General features: G+C 49.0%; 8 protein-coding genes across 8 annotated transcripts; 2 read left to right on the top strand and 6 right to left on the bottom strand.

Moving 5' to 3' along the window:
* Positions 1-189: 189 nt before the first annotated feature.
* On the bottom strand, positions 190-2,116 carry LACBIDRAFT_306320 (uncharacterized protein; the record flags this gene model as incomplete). The annotated part of the gene is made up of 4 exons (XM_001885211.1): positions 190-196; positions 257-1,722; positions 1,785-1,991; positions 2,054-2,116. The coding sequence occupies 4 exons, from the start codon at positions 2,114-2,116 to the stop codon at positions 190-192; spliced, it is 1,743 nt and encodes a 580-aa protein (XP_001885246.1).
* Positions 2,117-2,387: 271 nt separating this feature from the next.
* LACBIDRAFT_174676 (uncharacterized protein) lies at positions 2,388-3,324 on the bottom strand. The gene is made up of 8 exons (XM_001885210.1): positions 3,289-3,324; positions 3,157-3,235; positions 3,033-3,106; positions 2,829-2,981; positions 2,750-2,779; positions 2,679-2,696; positions 2,534-2,625; positions 2,388-2,482 (listed from the first exon to the last, which is right to left on the bottom strand). Exons 1-8 carry the CDS (start codon positions 3,307-3,309, stop codon positions 2,452-2,454), a joined length of 498 nt encoding a protein of 165 aa, XP_001885245.1. The 5' UTR covers positions 3,310-3,324; the 3' UTR covers positions 2,388-2,451.
* Positions 3,325-3,386: 62 nt separating this feature from the next.
* LACBIDRAFT_185737 (uncharacterized protein) lies at positions 3,387-4,157 on the bottom strand. Its single transcript, XM_001885209.1, has 4 exons — positions 4,056-4,157; positions 3,909-3,988; positions 3,696-3,841; positions 3,387-3,636 (listed from the first exon to the last, which is right to left on the bottom strand). Exons 1-4 carry the CDS (start codon positions 4,145-4,147, stop codon positions 3,547-3,549), a joined length of 408 nt encoding a protein of 135 aa, XP_001885244.1. The 5' UTR covers positions 4,148-4,157; the 3' UTR covers positions 3,387-3,546.
* Positions 4,158-4,237: 80 nt separating this feature from the next.
* Positions 4,238-5,335, bottom strand: LACBIDRAFT_330895 (uncharacterized protein; the record flags this gene model as incomplete). The annotated part of the gene is made up of 7 exons (XM_001885208.1): positions 4,238-4,330; positions 4,383-4,615; positions 4,668-4,725; positions 4,783-4,830; positions 4,885-5,037; positions 5,092-5,160; positions 5,279-5,335. The coding sequence occupies 7 exons, from the start codon at positions 5,333-5,335 to the stop codon at positions 4,238-4,240; spliced, it is 711 nt and encodes a 236-aa protein (XP_001885243.1).
* Positions 5,336-5,407: 72 nt separating this feature from the next.
* LACBIDRAFT_295108 (uncharacterized protein) lies at positions 5,408-7,390 on the bottom strand (the record flags this gene model as incomplete). The annotated part of the gene is made up of 10 exons (XM_001885207.1): positions 5,408-5,643; positions 5,692-5,878; positions 5,939-6,145; positions 6,203-6,345; positions 6,401-6,441; positions 6,496-6,638; positions 6,690-6,886; positions 6,940-6,976; positions 7,024-7,192; positions 7,244-7,390. The coding sequence occupies 10 exons, from the start codon at positions 7,388-7,390 to the stop codon at positions 5,538-5,540; spliced, it is 1,377 nt and encodes a 458-aa protein (XP_001885242.1). The 3' UTR covers positions 5,408-5,537.
* A 1,802-nt stretch (positions 7,391-9,192) lies between these two features.
* On the top strand, positions 9,193-10,383 carry LACBIDRAFT_306314 (uncharacterized protein; the record flags this gene model as incomplete). The annotated part of the gene is made up of 3 exons (XM_001885297.1): positions 9,193-9,645; positions 9,695-9,771; positions 9,825-10,383. 3 exons carry the CDS (start codon positions 9,193-9,195, stop codon positions 10,381-10,383), a joined length of 1,089 nt encoding a protein of 362 aa, XP_001885332.1.
* A 2,484-nt stretch (positions 10,384-12,867) lies between these two features.
* LACBIDRAFT_306313 (uncharacterized protein) lies at positions 12,868-13,845 on the bottom strand. Its single transcript, XM_001885206.1, has 7 exons — positions 13,737-13,845; positions 13,564-13,690; positions 13,436-13,500; positions 13,276-13,376; positions 13,174-13,217; positions 13,009-13,046; positions 12,868-12,960 (listed from the first exon to the last, which is right to left on the bottom strand). Exons 2-4 carry the CDS (start codon positions 13,633-13,635, stop codon positions 13,286-13,288), a joined length of 228 nt encoding a protein of 75 aa, XP_001885241.1. The 5' UTR covers positions 13,636-13,690; positions 13,737-13,845; the 3' UTR covers positions 12,868-12,960; positions 13,009-13,046; positions 13,174-13,217; positions 13,276-13,285.
* Positions 13,846-14,898: 1,053 nt separating this feature from the next.
* Positions 14,899-15,483, top strand: LACBIDRAFT_295107 (uncharacterized protein). Its single transcript, XM_001885296.1, has 3 exons — positions 14,899-14,998; positions 15,052-15,156; positions 15,202-15,483. The coding sequence occupies exons 2-3, from the start codon at positions 15,115-15,117 to the stop codon at positions 15,340-15,342; spliced, it is 183 nt and encodes a 60-aa protein (XP_001885331.1). The 5' UTR covers positions 14,899-14,998; positions 15,052-15,114; the 3' UTR covers positions 15,343-15,483.
* Positions 15,484-15,966: the final 483 nt, after the last annotated feature.

The following is a 15,966-nucleotide window of genomic DNA, read 5'->3' as shown; positions in this document are numbered from 1 at the left end:
AAGGGGTAATTGAAAACGAACCAGTCTAGTTCAAATAACAACCGTGGTGCCCAGTCCATGCTTGAATGCTTCGCGTGTCATTTCGCAAACGACTGCTCAGCCCGACCGGCTCGTTCCAAAAATAACCCTGTGTCAGCCAGGACGCGTTTCTCGCGCCTGGGGAGGTGTATGGCGTGCAACGTACAACAGTTAACGTCTAAGCAATGGCACACATTAGTGGAAGAACGTAAAAGATCATTGGTATCACAAAACATACACATAAATTGGACATGATTGAGTACCAGTATTAACTTGTGGAGACCTATAAGTCGCATGGACTCCAGTCCTCATCGACTTCGCCACCCGAGCTTTCTTCGATGGAGGAAGTCTGTCATCAGGAGGTGCCCTTCGCTTGCTGGATGATGGGACGCTTGTTGCCTGGCTAGAAACGGCCGCGTTTTGCTCGCTTAGCATCTGCACCCAGCTAGCTCTCCGACAAGGATCAGCGGTAACCTGAACGTCTTGTCTAATGACTGGCAATGAAATGACGGGACCGACATTATAGCTCGCCGTAACAGGTGTGATGTAGCCTTGGAACCCTTGTGTCTGTGCTGCAACAACTGGAGCGGCTACGTAAGAGGTTGGTGCATTAGAGTATGAAAACCCTGGGGGAGAGGCTCGTCGAGGAAGCGCAATCTGTGGGCGAACCTCCGTCTGAACTGCAGGGACAGGGAAACCGACTGGAACCCCGGTATAACGCAAAAAACCAGGCATCTGTTGAATTTGAGCTGGTGCAGCTGCCCAGGTGCCTTGCATCTGCGAGTGCTGTGGGGCAATGAAAGAGGTGGGTGGTGTCCTGATAGTCGGGCTAGACCCTGTCTCAGGTGCGACGTAATTATCGCGCAGTGGTGAGGGATGAATGGCTTTGCTCTGTCGACTGGGAACATGCTTGGGTGCAGGTACGTTTTGTCTGGATGTAGCTGCACTTTGCTTGGGCCCAGAAGCCGCCTTGCGCCTCGATATAGCTGCGTTCTGCTCCATTACAGCTGCATTCTGCTTCTGTACAGCTGCAATGCGCTCGAGCGAAGCTGCACTTTGCTCGGACGATGCAATCTGCTTGGGTGGAGATACGTGCCGTTTGGACATAGCCGTGTGCTGCTTGGGTGCAGATACGTGTTGTTTGGACACAGCCACGTTCTGCTTGGATCCTGATACGTGTTGCTTAAATCCCCTCACGCTGTGAATGGGGTTCTGCCCATTCTGCACCTTCCAACTCGAACCCGACGGAAAAGGCTGACAATTTTGCACAGGTGTTGCAACTCGTACTTGTTGTGGCGGAGTAAGAGTCATCGCATCGTTGACACCAGCAACGACAGGATCGCACCACAAGAGCTCGTGACTTGGAGACCGTTCCGGCTGGGACGTCGAGATTGGTACACGAGGAACATCAGGAAGCGCAATCACAGGAAGGGGAGGGGTAGCCTTCGATACATGATGAACTCGGGGAAGTGCGACTGCAGGAGAATGGGGCGACTGAGAGGCAGCCTTCGACGTGACTTTGGGGGAACGGGACGCCTGACGAGACCCAACGGGTGCAGGAGAAAGGCGTACAGGCAGCGGCAACAGCTCAACCTGCCGCCTCCTCTCAACTTCAGGGTTAAAAAGCACCTGAAGCGGTTCCACCGTAACCTGTCCAAGAAGGTGAAGCGCCGGTTTACTCACTACAACACTCGTGGAGCCAAGCTAAATCACATCAACGTTTCAACATCAAACTCTGTTGCACGAAGAAGGAGAGGAGAACTAACCCCATTCTGAGCCTTCGCAGGCGCCTCAAAAGGAACAGCAGGCTTATTATCATCATGCGGCGCAAGTGGCTTGGTAGCGTCAACTTTCTCAATAAGCCACGGGTACTTGACAAAATCTACGCGTTCACAGAACGCAAGAGCAGGATGGGATGAAAGAACGTCGTCGATGTCACGGACATCGTTATGTGTCGTGGTGTCTTTGTTGACCTGGAACGAAAACAAAGGCGCGTTCAGGAATTGAAGGAAAGGAAAAGAAGAAAGTGGCATACCGAAGCAATGACCTCCTCCAGACTTGGGGCTGGAAAGAGTGTAGAGATAACGTCCAGCATCATGATCAGCGGTATAACAAAGATAGAGATAGAGAAAAAGAAAAGAGAACGTCGTGATAGCTGCTCAACAGCTGATGGTTCGTAGCTGGTCGTGGTTAGAGAGAAAGAAACGAAAAACATATACGAGTGGCCCATGAACAATTTGGCTTTGAGATCTAAATCGCCAGATAAGGAAACGAGCCACCCCCGTCCTCGTGCTCGTGCCTTGAATTCGGAGATTGTTGGCGGGGGGGTTGCCGAATCCACCCTTTGTTTCATTAGTTGCTTTGTTCTTGGCACGAACAAAAGAAAAGTATATTCAAGGTATCGTTTTTACTACCTTTTGTCCATTTAGCTGTTTACCACCTCGCATATGGAAGGAATTTGCCACTAGGAAGGAAATGTGAACATTTGAATGGATGCGAGTAGAGAACCACGTACTCAAAGGTAAGAAGAACGCGATCACCCTTGGGGTCTTCCTTCCGCTCAACGTTGATCTTGCAGTCGATCATCGACATGATACCATCACCAAACTAATGTAAATGAAATCAGAAAGGACCACAGTTAAAATCGCCGACAAAATCACCTTCTCATGGATAACCGCCTTCATTAACTCAATATCAGGTCGTGTCATCATTCTAAACTGGAGACGCTCACCTTGATAGCATGTCCATAAACGAGAACGCTCTGTGAATGACATAAGAGCATCGTCAACACAGAATGCATTCGCACAAACCTCATAAAGTCGGTAGATGACTGGGTCAGTAGGCGGCATAGGTCCCAGTCCACGGTTAGGCCACCAATGACTGCCCAGTTGACTGACCAACTCGCTCGATCCGATGCCAAGGACCTCGCCGACGGTAATCAGCTCATCCTCGGTGAACCTTGCCTACATCCACATGAGTCTCGCTGGCATATCATACAAGGAATCGTATCGTACCTGACCATAGAAAGCCGCAGCCAACCACACCTCATCCTTCCCAATCGCCTTCGCAATCTGATCAAACGTCAGACCTGTACACCATTAACCCAGTCAAACGATGGTATCATTCGAATCGCATCACCTCTACGAGCCTTGGCCTGGAAGAGCGCCGAACTGGCTGCTGGCAAATCAGCATAGTGAGACGTGTTGGTCGGAACAGTCTACAGCCAAGGCGAGTTAGACAATGAGTAGACGGAAAGTGGGTATGACGTACTGGAGCTGAAGCAAAAGACATGTCGGGAAGAGGGGGCGTTTAAGCCATGTTGGCCGTTCCCATCCGGATTTATATAGAGCGAGACGTACACACGTGATGAAGCCAATGAGATGTGTGAACATTTAGGAAGAAAAGGATGACGGTGAAGACATTTTTTCGGCGTCGGCAATGGAAGATGAGTAGGACGATAGTGCAGGGTACTCAGGAAGAACTGAGGAAGTTTGACTTGGTATACCATATCATTCCTAGGGACCTACGTTACGTCTCTGATTCCTCTGATATAGGTTTCCACACATCCTTGGAAGCATGCATGAGCTCGTAGAGTTGTCCCAGCTGTTCGCTTGACATCTACCAGGTCCATCCAACATGAGTAAACCTTAACCAAGAAAAAAGCAAATCCAGCACACCTTCTCAAACACCGTATGATCCAGCTTCTTCCCCTTGAAATTCTTCGCTTCCTCCCCCTGCGGCAGTCCATCCAGATACATCTTCCATTGTGAGAGGAACCCAATTATGTGTACGGGGTTTGTTGTTTCTCGATGTCGTCTGTATTCTGCCCGAAGAAGTGAGCAATGAGATGCCCAAGCGCAAGGCAAGAAAAGAACAGAGATTCTACACACCTGACTTGACATACGCGTCCCCCAACGATCGCATACTTAATGGCAAATGTCGATGAGCACGCAAAACCCGGCGGAACAACCTGCTCGTATTCCATAGTCAGAACTTAGGCCTCAGCCAAGTCTTTGGCAAACGGGTTCTGGGCGTACGGTATTGGTGGATAGAGCGACGCGCCGGCTTCGCGGAGGTTCAGCAGCCTTGTCGACACGGACTCTGCTAGTCTGAGGAGAGTGACGCGCATGTTGTGGTGGTGGTAAGAGGAAAGAATTTTCTTGGATTTTACACGTGAATGATAACTAAATTACAATTACATGCTACCCGCTCCTCAAGCTCAAAATTCACTCGGTGGGCCGAGATACATCATACTGAAATTCACCCCAGCCCCCTCAGTGAGATACACATCCTTCACAATCCTCGCGACGTCCTACAGCAAAACCCAGTCAGCCACCAGCAAACCAAGCGTATTCATGACCTACACTCAACAAATTCGTGCACTGCCCTCTATCCACAGGCCCCTTCCTCCGTCCATCAAGCTCAATAACCCGCGATCCCGTCCCATCATGAGCCGACTCTACAAAGCAGGTAAAGTGCAGGTCGGTATCGAGGTCGCGTGGTACTTCCGTCTGGCCGGCCGTGGCTGCTTCTGCGTGGATGTCAGCGAAGAGGGAGGTAGTTTCTAGGAGCTTTGCGCGTTTGTCTGGTGTTATTTCTGTGTGTAGCACAATCAGAAGAGCGTGGTAGAGGTGTAGTGCCATATATACTTCGGCATTCGTCAACGAACTTGGCCAGAGGACTATCAGGAATGAAGGGTACATTTGACTGTCATTGACCAAGCAAAAGGTCAGATACGAATCAATATATGCGCGTAGAGCTCACATTTGCGAGGGCATGCAACAGCCCTATGGTCCCACACGCATTAGAGATCTATAAATCGATAGCAGATGAGATGCCGCATCCACCAACCACACATCAAGATACCGTCTGCTTAATCCACAACACCTTGGGCTCAATCGCATGTTGCCCGTCTTTCTCAACCTTCTCATCTTCCTCCTTCTTCTTCGCTTCAGTTTCAGCCGAAATCGGGAAGAGCAATATAACCGCCTTCACAGGCTGAGGCACGAGACTCAATAACTGGCAATTACCCGTCAACCAACTGCGTTCCAGATGAGAGACAAAGGAACGTACTTCATCATCGAGCCCGTAGATATCCCCAAACTCCGCCACGGAGGGTACGAGCCCCGCTTGACTTGACCACTGTCAGATGGATACCGATGATCGTTCAGATACCCTGGCGATGAACTGAGAATGACGGAACTTGCTTTATTCAAGACCTGAACACTAGATGAGCTTCGACAACGAAGAACGCAACGACAAAACGAGTATTTGCCTCTGGGTTGCTTTCGAGGGGGACCCAGCGACTACCGGCCATATTGTGTATGCAGCTGTAGAGATGACGACAGTTCAGAAGAAACAAATGATCGCACTTAGGCACTCTATTTATGCCATTTCAAAAGATTATTGAAGATGCCACTCAAGTTTGAGGGCTAATTTTACATGCAATACATAAGACAAGTTGCATTCTTTTGTGATAGGTGTGTAAAGGTACACTTCACGAACATACTTGCCAAGTTTTATTTGAAGAGTTCCCGGAATGCATGAGATATTCGTGAAACACTCTTTTTCCCCGCCAAAAGTTTCGACTTTTGCGAATGGGGAGTTTGTACTTCTTCATCCGGGCTTTCAGCGCATTAGTAAAGGAATGCTCCGCTCGCAATAACAACTCACGCGAACCCCATCGCCCTCCTTCCAGCAGGCGTCGAAATATCGCCAACACCACCCACCCCAACAAACCCATTCTCCCTGCCTCCCCCTCCAAAATCAGGAGGGCTCCGTCCCTCTAAAAACGCCTCCTTCTGTCTTTCAACGTACCTCTCATTCTGAGGTGTGAGAGGCACTGCAGGAATGTACATCACTGCAATCATCCGCATTCAACATCAACATCGAGAGCAGAAGGAAAAGAACAAAAGCGAACCTGCAGAATCCTCCAAACCCGTATGTTCCCTCTCCACAGAGTGCACAACATCGCAATGCCAGAACACCATGTCCCCAGGGTTGACCTTCGGCAAGGACGTCATCGTTTCGTCGAGCCGGAGGTGCGGGTGCGTGTAAATATTCGGTTTCGGACCAGTGTATCCCCCACCACCTTCGTAGATACCAGGAAAATCGGAAGTACTGATATCTGCAATCGGCCTCGTCACGCTTCGTTGGATGTAAGCATCTCAGAGAGGATACGCACCAAAAGACCAGTTCTTGGGGTCATATATTTCCGGAGACTTCACATCTACGAGGGGCCGGAAAAATGGTCGTAGTATGATGTACGCATTAGATAGCCCCACGTCCGGGAAGACTTTAAGTGTGCCTTGCGTAGGTCCAGTTTCACTTCTCTCTTCATCAGAACACGCAACGAACTCCCTTGAGTGAAAATCATACGTACCTCATGGACAACCAGCCTTGGAACGTCCTGAAAAGAGTAGACTAAACGAATAAGCAGTTTTAGGGTGCGCCACTGAAAGGATCGTATAAACAAACCTCATCAGATCGCTTATAAGTCGTTCTCTTCGCCTTCAATCGACTCCCCAGCTCATACGGATCATGCAGGCGCCAATTCCCTTGTAAAATGTCCGCAAAACAGCTTCTAAAATCCGGGTCATCCCATCGCTCAATCGAGCCACCTGAAAATAATCTCAATTAACACTTTCGAACCTCGTTCAAAGGGTACTTACTATCGATGTGAGGCGGGAAACTAGACCAATCACCGCCAGGATGTCTAATCCGAAAACGGTCCGCATAAGAGAGGGGTACGGAGAGGTCTACGCCTTCCAAGTCCTCGTTCCCCTTCACGTGGTAAATGTTGTTAAGCCACACTGTTGTTGCGAGGACATTTGAATGTGATCGGGCTTGGACTTGTGGTTTGGTCCAGCTGCTTTCTCTTAACAAACAATGTAAACGATGCGTCATACGGAGGGAACGTACTAGAGCTGGAAGAACTGTTTATTGTTACCCGGGAAACCTTTGCGAATCAAGTCAGCTAAGTTGGGAAAGAGCGAGAAGACTCACCTTGGACGCCTGGGTTCGCCGACACGAACTCATCCAGCGACTTTTTCCAAGCAATCGCGTCCGCATCATCCACCACGTCTCCAATAACCACACTTCCGACTCTTCGAATTCTCTGAACAGTTTCCTCGGGGAGGTTATGCAGCTCGTCAAATTGGACTTGAGGTATATACTACAAGCATCACCCAATCAGACCGAGCACTCAAGAGAGAAAGAAACGTACATCCGACCCCTCCCTCTTAATAGCCTCACTTGTCTCCTCAAGCTGCTTCACAATCTCAGCCCAAGCATCCGTCACACGTCTCTCAAAATCCGGGTACGACTCTGCTATTTCTCGCTTCAGATCAGCAAAGCGTGGTGGTAGGGGCATGTTAACAACAGAGTTCAAGCTGCGCTCGTTGGTTCTTGATAAGGTGTATATATGACGCCCTCGGTGAAACCTCGGAGATACTTGGAAAGTAAGCTTTGTCCAATTTAGGATCTTGAACGCATGTGCGCCGTGTGGGTGGGCCGGAATTGACTTTAGCAGGTGATGTTTGTTATGCGGTAGGGTTTTTGTTTTCGTAGATTCTAGTACAAAGATGAAGTCAATTGAAACAGTGAACCTTATACACAAAACTCACGAACCACTAGCAGAAAAGGCGGTGGACACGCGCCTCAGGTCCTCAGTGGGAAGGAAGTGGGAATGTGTGCATGGAGAAAGTGCGTTGAGAAGACGCAGATATAGCTGTGATTTGAAATTTGAACGACATCGATAAGTAGTCCAGAAAGTATGATAGAATATACTCACCACGATCATGAAGTCGCCCACGTCATCCTTTCTCTAGCTTTCTCCGAGTTCTCAATCTGCGAGATCATCATTGTCGATGCTTAGGCCTGCTTAGGCCCCAGTACTTGAGGTAGAGGTCGTATCGCCCAGGAGTCACCTAAATCGTCCAGCTCACTGAAGGCCATAATTGCAATCGGTGACGTTGGTAGCAAGACGTAAAGTGCATGAATCTGGCCCTGTTTTGATGTGATGTCAATTTCATTCACCTTTTCTCATACTTACCACCACGGAGCACCAGATAATCCTGCTCGAATATTAACACGGGCCTGACTCCGGAGGGTTGCCAGAGGTTGCCAGCCGCCTAGGACACGCAAGCAGGCAATGTCGTCCGACTTTCGAGTTCGTCCTTGAGTTCCACCCAAGTTACTTATGGTATTTGCTAGGTCCTTCTTTCGTCGTAGAGCTGTTCTGACAACCTTAAATAGAGATACGACATACACGAATCAGCTGTCGTCGCTGGACGTCGTCCATCGATGTCATCGGAGTCCGTCCTTACTTTCAACTCAGTTGCAGTCTTCATCGGGTCCTTCTAGGTCCTTCTCTCGTCTAGTACACATCTCTACGGTTCCGAATGCAGCAATACGAACCATCCCAATCATTCGCTATCACTTCGCGCCTTTTGCCCTGCTTAAACTAAGCTTTGGATTGCAAAGTTGCAATTTTCCTGGCCCATACTCAACCGTCCGTCCGCGTCCGTCTGTTGAATGAATATTTGTCTTCATATTACTTCCATGTTTAACAGCGCCTAATCTCATGTCTGCAGCAGATCGCTTTTCCTCTCCGGCCGACGACGGGGCTATCATGGCCAAGTAGAACAATGGATCGGTTTTTTGCGCAAGGAAACGAGGGTGAAAACCACATCCAGAACTTTCTGGGGTCTCCTTACCTTTTTCTGGCACACGACTTCCATTGAAAGTTCAGGCGGCGCGAGGACAATCTATCTCTGCATCTTGTTGGAGATCTACTTGAATCCCATCTGATAAACGTTGTGTCCAAATGGAATCCAATTATGTGGCCCATGACAACCATATATTGCGATTAATTGACCCTACCGCCGGGCAAAAACAAAGAGCCGCGCGCGTTGACCTCCGCCTCCATTTGGAACTGGACCCTCTCGTCGGAATGCTCCATGTGGACTGGGACTGGCCACTTCCCTCTAAGATATCACATCTCAATACACGTTCATCGTTGGTGGCCTGGCGCTGTGTCTTCCTACGAAATGTGACATATGCGACTCCAGCTTTGTCTTTTACAGATATAAAGGGAGGAGTGACGTTCACCGTGAACCATTACCCACATCTCACTCAACATTCAGACTTTCAACTTCTTACTTTTTTTGTAAAATGCTCTGCAAATCTCGTTCCACCTCCAGACATCCTTCTGCCGTTCCAAAGACCGGGCCCTTCGCAGGCGAAGGCCCCAAGAATGTCTTCGGGAATGCAATGCCCTGTCCCTTCAGACCTTCCGCCCTCCTCCGTTTCAGCCAAAGCAAAACCCTGTACCCCGACTTCCTCCTTCCTCTCTTAACGGACGACGATGATTTGGATCTCTTGTTCCCTGCATCCGTCTCCCAACCGATCCAACCCCGACCTCAAGTTCAGAAGGAAGCTGCTAAGCCATTACCTTCTTCGAGCATAACCGAAGTAGGCTTGATCAAGGAGAGTGAGACTGTCGATGTGTACCGCATCGCGAGCCGCTCCGGACTTCCCTATTGTCTTGTCGACAACAAGTTCGGTAGGGCTGAAGATGCTCTGAAAGCTGTCATGGCTCGCATGGCCCAACCTCGCTCCTCGCCCGTAAGTTTCTGTTGTTGTCATATTTCGTCATCAACTGATCCCTCCAAAGGCGGTCAAACAGGCTAATCCAGATCCTCCTCAAGTATGTGCCCCCCTTAAGGGTGTCAATATACCTGAGTGTTCCAGGTGGGTATTTCTCATACTTCATTGAGACGTTCTAAGCAACATGTTCATTCTAGATCTGGCAACATCCCCGACGCCGTAGACCCGCCCTCGACAACTGAGGAAGACTGTCCCGAAGTCGAGTCTATTGATGCGCCGCTGCCTCCCACCATCCCCATCAGCCCTTCTCCTGCCCCTGCTCACGCCAGCAGCAGCAGCAGCAACCTCTCAAAACCTCTCAGTCGACGAAAAGCTTCCTCTTGTCCAGCGAAGCAAAACCCTCGGAAGAGAAGCAAGCTTCACGACGATGACGAAGATTTCGTCGACGGGCCTGCGTCCAAGAAGCGGCGTGCACCAGTGGCGAAAACGGGTTCGACCATACGCGCTCCCGGCACTGGTGTCACTTGCACGTCATGTGATAAGTGGTGCAAAAATCAAGGCGATATGGACCGACACATAATGCGAGATGATCATGGCAGCGTCAAGTTACCATGCCTCGTTGATACGTGCTCCAAGAAGTTCACGCGCGATGACGCCTTGAAACGGCATTTGTTAAGGAAGCACCGCTGGACAAACGCAGAGTGGGAGGAGTTCCGTCCCAGGGTCAAGCCTCCCAAGGTTATCCTCGAGCATTGATTTATTCCCTCGTTCAGTGCTAAGTATCGCTTGCGTCTGGAATGATCTATGTTCACCCTGTCATCGATTCTATTATGTTATGGATAGTTGTTGACATGTTGCCCATGCACTGCAGTCTTTATTGCGTACCATGTACTATGACAGACTATGACTTATGAACTATTTTACGCCTAGAGGGTCTGTAGCTGATCATGAGAGCGATCAGACGAGCAGTTGAGAATTCTCACGACCTCCCAGCCGAGAGGCTCTCAGCGAATCTGTATCACCCTCACCGACAGTCCCAACAAAACGATATCTTATCCATTCTGAAACGACCTTCAACCCCCGTGAAGCGGCGGTCCTGCTCCGTCCTGCGACCATGTATGAGGCGTAGGATTGCTAATTCTTGCTAAATTCATAAGCACTCTCTCGATTATGCACTCGAACCCTTCCAGGGGCCCCGCTCCCTTCCTTCCCCCCGTCGGACCCCATCCCAGGATCTCATAAAACGTAACAAATCGCCTCAGAAGATGCGTTGACCAATATGGATCAGGTGGGCGGAGTGGACGGGGTTAGCGGAACGTTCGTCCGATTGTATGAGGATCGCGGTTGACACCGTTGGTTCTTTCTAGATTGATTACCTTTTAAGACACCTGTTTAGCTCAACCGGTCGTCTTCATATTACCAAGTCGTCTGTACAGTGGAGGTACGGACTTTTTGGTTTCAAAAAACCAAGGATTTGGGGTTCACAGCATCCTTCGTGGATGGTTAGGTTCACATCCCTCATCCCACTACGTCCCAACCCCCTGATGTCGATGTGAAAGCCTGTGTTTCCTCTCAGATTTGGAGTGCCATGTCCTTACCCACATGTTGTCGTTCACGATGAGGACTCTATACTTCTTCCAACCTCTTCTCCTTGTGCAGAGGCCTGGTCGGGTATGAACAAGCGCGTAGTCCACTCAAATTTACGGACGTACACGCTGCCCAGGTCGAGGGCTGAAATATCTCGAAGAACAATCCTCATGAGCTGTAAAAAAATGGATATTCATCACGGCGGCGACGTATGACGTGAGTCTTGTAATCTTATCCATAAAAGCACGTCTCGTCAGCTCCGGATCCCAAAACCTTCCCGTATTAACCATGTACTTCAAACCACCATGTACCGCATCCTTCTTGTGCTTCCTCCGTGTTTCACTAATAAACCCCCTAACAGTCTGTTCGGAAGCATCATTACTCGGGAATGTATAGCGCAAACGCGCACTTCCAGCATCCCCGACTAAAGGCTGAAGCTGATGCCCTGCTGACTATAGAGATCTCGGTGACAGTAAGTAGCTAGTACCATCTCCCCTTCGATTTTTCTGTTCAGCTTTATCCAAAAGGGTTGCTACATACCATATCGTCTGTCCCGCTCCGGATCCGTCTAAGCATCCGACCCGGCACTGTCATCTATGTATACAGAATGCTATGTTCCGAACGTCGGTCTTTAATTTCTGAGTGTGTCTTTTCAAATCACTCTTACTTAGTCCCCATTTACCCTGATTTCTCAGGAGCTAGAGCCCGCTATGTAGAGCGGAATCAACAAGGAATCAAGCAACGCCAAGTTCGCTGAGCTGTACCAAGTTAACCGACATTCAGGACTGTTCGGATTTCGAGGCTCGAGGCTCAGTTAAATCAGCTGAGTGTCGACTCAGTGGCGTCAACTGTGGGCCAATATCCTGAAGTCTAGAGTCGAGACGGCTCCGCCATTTCGATTATCAAGTTGATACGGCATCGCTCTGCTTTGCACTGCATGACGGCGTTAGAAGAGAAATATATACGGTATGCGGTGTTCCTCTCATTGACAACTTCTTCTAGGCCGAACTAAACGGGAAACCGAAGAGGCTGTCTTGTAAATTTTGACAGAATGAACTATGCGTTGACAGCCGAAGATTTACCCTGTCTTCGGATTATATCTCGCCTTGGTCTCGCTTCAACTTCAGTTTCAATGTCACAAGATATATTGGAAAATCTGCTAGCCTCATCCGGCATGTTACAGATGTATAAAAAGCAGGATGTGCTTCGTCGAACTCCAGCCCAGTGCTTTCCTTGGACTATCCAACTAGTGAGTATTCCTTGCTACCGCAACGCTACCCCCGCTAATAAATTCCTACCTTTGTACCTATCATACATTAGAACAACATGAAGGGCTTCGGCATCGCTACCCTCATCGCCCTCTCCGCCTTGATCAACGGTTCTTCCGCAGCCTGGTGCGCGTGCTATCAGAACGGTGGAGGCTTTCTTGGCAAGGACATTGTGAATACGGCCAATACAGATGGGTGCTGTCTATCCACCACGGGCAAATCTGTTCAGGGAGGATCATCTTTCTTTGGGTTGACGGCAAAGGGCTGGTGTGATGCATCGAGTGCTAAGGCGGACGAGTTTAAGAAGTGCTGCACGGTTGATTATGGTTATTGCAAGTGAACTCGTGGGAGGGGAGGGTATTTATCGTTCGCGGTGTGGACCAACGAGCGCGCGCAATTGTCTCATTTATTGCTAGTTTACACTGGTATGAAATATTTCGAACGTAAGGGGCATGCGCAAACCCCAATCTTCCCTTGACTGAACCGATTAAAATCAAAAACCTTGAATAGTAGAAAAATTGGGCACCTGTGTTAACATCGCAGAGTAGTGAAATCTGGGAGGTTTTATGCAATTCGCATTATTCTCTGAGTACTCAAGTACACATGAAAAAACTCACGTTTTGAAATGACTAGTACAAGAGAAAGTGCTTCTCAGAAAAAATATATATATTGTGATGTGAATACTACTTACATCCCCGTTTTCCTGATGAATTTATTGCCACGAGTACTCATATTCTGAAGCGGGTGGCAGGTCGCATCAACGCTGCCCAACTGCGAGCGTCGGGAAACTCACCCAGGCCACCTCACTCATCGCTATAGTATCTCTTACTTGTCAATACGAAAAATCTTCCCCTCTCTCGCTGTGTGCCACGTCGGATCATGATTCCCTGTGGCCTGTGGTTAAAATATGGCAACAATGAGAGAAACATAGAACATAGTTGAGGGTCACGCACCAGAGTCTTGGGTTGCCTTCAATTGCTTCGAGAAGCCGTGAGGTTATGGTTCGGAAGTGGTTCATCTACGATCCTTTGAATAGTTTTACATTATCAGCTAGGACTTTTTCAGCCTGACTTATACGAGCCTTCAAGGAAGTGCCGTTCTGAGGCAAGGGAACGGACAGCACGTTAATGCGACCCAGGGAGGTGTCGGTCATTTGAAAGATGTCTTCGATGCGAGCTCGCCCCCCTCGTCATACAAACGATAGTGGACTGACAGATTATCATTTTGGGTGTCTGAAGGGAAATAAGCGCCCACCATAACGTTGTTCGTGAGGTTATTCATGTAGTATATTCGCATGCGTCTTCGATTCCGCCAAGGTTCGCTTCTCCACCTGTGGGGTATCTACCACAAAAGCCATCGGGAGAAATTCGGGCGAACCCAATCCAAGACCCCTCGGAGTATCCGAGAAAAAGAGATACAAGGTACAGGCTGGGGTTGGGCTGGGGTGCCGTCAAAGCCCTCAACTTTTCAAAGATGTCTTTTGAGCGAGGCAATATTACACGGGGGCGGGATAGAGTTGATCAATGTGCAGCCGCTGAATCTGTTCTTGGAGTAGATGAGATTGATCGATTTGACCGCGTCGTCTTTCGAGTATAACCGGTAGCCTTGCACTGTTGATCTATGGTCGCGCTGTAACGACTCCCTGCTTCCAATACCTGTGTCAGGATGTGTCAGATGACTGGTTGACTGAAGATGAGTGAACTCAAGATTGTATTCCGCGCAAGGTCCACATTGGATGGCGACTGAGAGCTACAAGTTGGCCAAAAGTTGGCTACAAGCGTGAAGGCTGGCCAGGTTGCCGGCATTTGTCAGAAACCACTGAAATAAATACACCACAACAGCGCATGCTGAAATCCCACCTCTTTTCGCTATGGACTCTACCGCAACGCTAGAGTCGCAAATCGAACTTCTGACAGATGTTTACAATCGTGTTCAGACACTGCGTCAGGTCCCGCCGATTTTGCTCAGGCCATCCGTTTCCTTTGAGCCCTTCACGACACAGACTATTCGAGGAGAATTTCACCGTGTCAAGGAAGTAGGGGATCTTATCCGCTCGGCTCCTACCCAAGAGGCATTGAATCGAGCGCAAAAGAGCCTCGAAGCGGATACCACAGGATTAGATGCTAACCCACGAAGAGAAAACCGGAAGCGGAGGTACGCTCCTCCGAAATTGTTGGTTTGAAATCTGACCCTCTCTCAGACGCGGTCCATCGCCGGAATCCCCTCAGCCTTATGTGAGCGTCGATCAAGGACGAACGTCACTTTTCCCTCCGTCGGCTACAGAGGCGGAAGCATTGACGGCCAGTACATTAGCGGAGTACGTAAAGTCATTCAATCGCAGCAACGGGGACTGTCGCCTGCATATTTGGGCACGGACCAAGGGTCAAACGATGGACTCCCAACCAAAGATGATAAGATTTACAATTCCGAATATTTTGACGGCGTATATTGGATTGGTGTACACTGAATCCCGTCCGACGGTGCTGACGATAATACCATTTGGACCGCGAGAAAAGGTGTGGAAGTTTGTTGTACGATGATATAGTACTGATGGTGTGTATTAACGCAGAAGGCCCCACACTCACAGTCTGATTACAGTGTGTACCAACAACTTTCGCAGCAGCTTGCGAAGATGTTGCAGACGGAAGGAAATGTGACGTTACCAATGGTGATGGTGAGTGGTTTTCGCTGAAGTAGAGGAGGAGACTAAAGTGTGCAGAGCCTGCTTTGTTCATACCGTGGACTGTTCATCGATGCTTGCAAGAGCTGTGGACGAGTGGTGAGCTCAGAAGGATATACACCACCTGTCGTTCGGGTGTGGAGAGGTGATTGGGAGGCACGGCATGGGAGTTGTTTTTGAATGGGTTGGTGGATCGAAGCTTTAAGTCCGCTTTCTACAGGCTAAACTCTATTTGAAGAACCGAAGTCTTCCCTATGCAACAGCAGGCTCTTGTACAAGGCTGTCGATTCTCAATTTTGAAATGTATACCTTGAACTCATCACGCCAGGGTTACCAACCGAGTTTAAATGGTTTTTCTGCAGCCTCCTACCCATTCGTTGCGCCGTGGTTGAGTCATCTGAGATGAACGCAATGTTTTATCTAAGTGATTTAGGTAGATTAGTAATACTGATAAGAATGATCCGAGATAACACCGACAACTTTAAACTGCTCAACCACTGTGCAACGCCTGGCACAAAACATTTGTAAACAAATGGTGCCACAGCGCGGAGTCTCAAAACACGTCGCATTCAAGTTATGTCAGCACGCTTGGACAACGCGCTACCCAGCGCTATTACTCACCACCACCACAAAGCTTCCTCGTGAACACTCCAAGCATACCTAATAAATTTCATTTGACAATTTGCAAAGCTCTGGAGGTTGAAATATATTGGGTTGATGAAGAAGTTAGTGCATATACTTGTAATTGAATGGGTCCAGGGTGGCCAGATGTATTTGTGAATCTTGTCTGCAGTCAGGTATCAG

This window comes from Laccaria bicolor, genomic scaffold (genome assembly GCF_000143565.1).
Source record: "Laccaria bicolor S238N-H82 LACBIscaffold_30 genomic scaffold, whole genome shotgun sequence".
In the NCBI taxonomy this organism is placed as follows: Eukaryota; Fungi; Basidiomycota; class Agaricomycetes; order Agaricales; family Hydnangiaceae; genus Laccaria; species Laccaria bicolor.
The sequence above is the reverse complement of the archived record's forward strand: the minus strand, read 5'-3'. Positions and strand labels throughout refer to the sequence as shown.

Bases quoted from the DNA above. Each gene is read 5' to 3' on its own strand.
- LACBIDRAFT_174676 (XM_001885210.1), bottom strand. From the start codon at position 3,309: ATGTCTTTTGCTTCAGCTCCA. The intron at 3,236-3,288 runs GTACGTCATACC...CCTTGGCTGTAG, and splicing joins TGTCTTTTGCTTCAGCTCCA to ACTGTTCCGACCAACACGTC. The intron at 3,107-3,156 runs GTGATGCGATTC...AATGGTGTACAG, and splicing joins CCAGGCCAAGGCTCGTAGAG to GTCTGACGTTTGATCAGATT.
- LACBIDRAFT_185737 (XM_001885209.1), bottom strand. From the start codon at position 4,147: ATGCGCGTCACTCTCCTCAGACTAGCAGAGTCCGTGTCGACAAGGCTG. The intron at 3,842-3,908 runs GTGTGTAGAATC...TTCTTCGGGCAG, and splicing joins GGACGCGTATGTCAAGTCAG to AATACAGACGACATCGAGAA. The intron at 3,637-3,695 runs GTGTGCTGGATT...TGGACCTGGTAG, and splicing joins ATCATACGGTGTTTGAGAAG to ATGTCAAGCGAACAGCTGGG.
- LACBIDRAFT_306313 (XM_001885206.1), bottom strand. From the start codon at position 13,635: ATGACCGACACCTCCCTGGGTCGCATTAACGTGCTGTCCGTTCCCTTG. The intron at 13,501-13,563 runs GCTCGTATAAGT...AAAGGATCGTAG, and splicing joins AGAACGGCACTTCCTTGAAG to ATGAACCACTTCCGAACCAT. The intron at 13,377-13,435 runs GTGCGTGACCCT...TTTTAACCACAG, and splicing joins GAAGGCAACCCAAGACTCTG to GCCACAGGGAATCATGATCC.
- LACBIDRAFT_295107 (XM_001885296.1), top strand. From the start codon at position 15,115: ATGTTGCAGACGGAAGGAAATGTGACGTTACCAATGGTGATG. The intron at 15,157-15,201 runs GTGAGTGGTTTT...TAAAGTGTGCAG, and splicing joins TGACGTTACCAATGGTGATG to AGCCTGCTTTGTTCATACCG.